The 2,021-nt window shown below is 39.2% G+C and overlaps 1 protein-coding gene across 4 annotated transcripts in view; it reads left to right on the top strand.

The window, feature by feature from the left end:
- Positions 1 to 2,021, top strand: part of dtnbp1b (dystrobrevin binding protein 1b) — a 37,416-nt gene that overhangs the window by 35,130 nt on the left and 265 nt on the right. For all 4 annotated transcript variants that reach the window (XM_032535026.1, XM_032535023.1, XM_032535024.1 and 1 more), the window contains exon 4: positions 558 to 2,021. This exon is cut by the window's right edge and continues 265 nt beyond it. In XM_032535026.1, the coding sequence (XP_032390917.1) occupies positions 558 to 883 (326 nt within the window). In that variant the 3' untranslated portion in view covers positions 884 to 2,021. The remainder of the gene's footprint in view (positions 1 to 557) is intronic.

Genomic DNA, 2,021 nt, shown 5'->3' with positions numbered 1-2,021 from the left:
TGGGTACTCAGTCCCCTTTTTCCCCCCATTCCGACGCCCCTGACAGTACATAACTCATGCAACAATTAATTACCGAAGTGGAGTAACTTTCTACAGCTAATCCATATCAAAGAATGCATTGAAGCAGAAATATGTATCTTCTAAGATTGACAAGAACAGTGTTTAGGCACGATACACCAACACCATCTGTCCACATCTGCTTGGGAAATTATACTTGATGCAATTAAATCTCTGCTGCATTTTATATGTCTGTAGGCAACTAAAAATAAATAAATAAAATTAATGTCTGTAGGCAACTTAGCTTTGGAAAAGTTTAAATAAAATCTATGAAGGAATTCCAACAATTACAACTGTGCCCTTCCTTTAGTTGCAGCTGTTTGTCTAAGATAGTTATACAACTGCTTGTTTTTTCTAAGAGAAATTGTTTCAATTCCTCAATGACTAGAGGAGTATACCACTACTACATTACTTATCCGCCTGCCAACCTCCCAACCTTCCCTGGTAAATTACCTTTTTTCAAACAAAAAAGTTATCTAAGTGACTTCTTTTTCTCCAAGGTCCAGATGTTGAGTCCTTTACCACTGAGATTAGCCTCCAGGTTCCCACCCAGGCTGAGCTACGCCACAAGCTTTCTTCCCTTTCATCCACCTGCACCGACTCAGCCAGCCAGGACACAGAGGCCGGGGAGGAGGATGAGGACGAGGAGGAGGACGAGGAGACTGAGCAAGGAGAAGGTGGAGGTGTTGGAGCAAGGAGGAGAAGGGCCCCTGTGGTGGTGACCCTGGACGAAGAGGAGGTGCACCCTGATACAGCGTTGGTGGACGGGGTGGACCAACAAGACCAGACCAGCAAAGACAGTGAGGCAAGCAGGCCGAAGGTTTGAAGACACATGGACTGAATTTAAACACACACACACACACACACCTGTGAAATCAAACTGAGATTATTAATAATATTGGCTTCCATCTCAAATTTTCATATTGAAAAAAACGTGTGAAAGAAACAACACTGAGGTTGCACTAACTGCCACATGACCTTGCCTTAAAACCACTGATGTGACTATTCAATTCTAATTGAGTTCTATAAAATTAGTTCCTTTTTAGCATCATAGCATTGAATGGCTTAACGTGCACATTCATAGTTTGACACTATTCAGAGGAAGCTGTAATATTCTGTTTTTGTGTTTGTGCATGTTGAGACAAGCCTGTTACTAATCAGCGGGAAAGTAGCAGTATATACTAAAATCATCCGTGTCCCTTTTGCAGTTCTTTGTTTTCATATTTTCATGCTAACACTTACCTATTAACTAAACTGCAGCAGTTGAGCATTAAGACAGAATATTTGTTGGAGACTGGTGAAACTTTTGCAGGATAGTAATATATGATGGTGTTTCGTACCAAATACTTGCCAAACACAAAAGGCTTTAGCTTTAAGGCATTTTAATTTTAAAACTAATCGCAGAACATATAAGGAAAATACATTTTTAAAGAGAAAAAGTAAGTCTTCTTTGAACTGCATGTTGTCACCCCCAATTACCTAGCAACTTGTCTTACCAGAAACATTATCCTGGTTATAATGAATAATTTAAAGACCTCTCTGTCACAGAACAATTTCTCTGATATCTCAAAACCTGAGCAAGGAAAGCCTAGCATGATTAGGTTTTTTTTTCTTTTTTTTCGTAATTTGGGTGCAGTAACCCTTTAACATAGCAAATGCTAAATAATTAGCACAGAGCGCTTCATAAAAGATCTACAGTGGGCCCACGGATGCATTTTTAATGACTTTATGGATAAGCTAAACCCCCAAAGCTTGTTTCATTTCTTTAACTGGTTTATGACTTAGACTCTGTAATATTTTAAATGTAAACTCCCAATTTAAAAATAGTTATTTTGCCAGTGGCTTTAACGTGGAGTAATAAGTCACCTGGCCGTGAGTTCTACACCACATAGTACTGTACAGCTGAGAGACCACAGATGAAGCAGGTACCATAAAATCAATTATTACACACACACACACACACA

This window comes from Etheostoma spectabile, chromosome 14 (genome assembly GCF_008692095.1).
Source record: "Etheostoma spectabile isolate EspeVRDwgs_2016 chromosome 14, UIUC_Espe_1.0, whole genome shotgun sequence".
NCBI lineage: Eukaryota > Metazoa > Chordata > Actinopteri > Perciformes > Percidae > Etheostoma > Etheostoma spectabile.
This window is presented reverse-complemented; position numbering and strand designations above follow the sequence as displayed.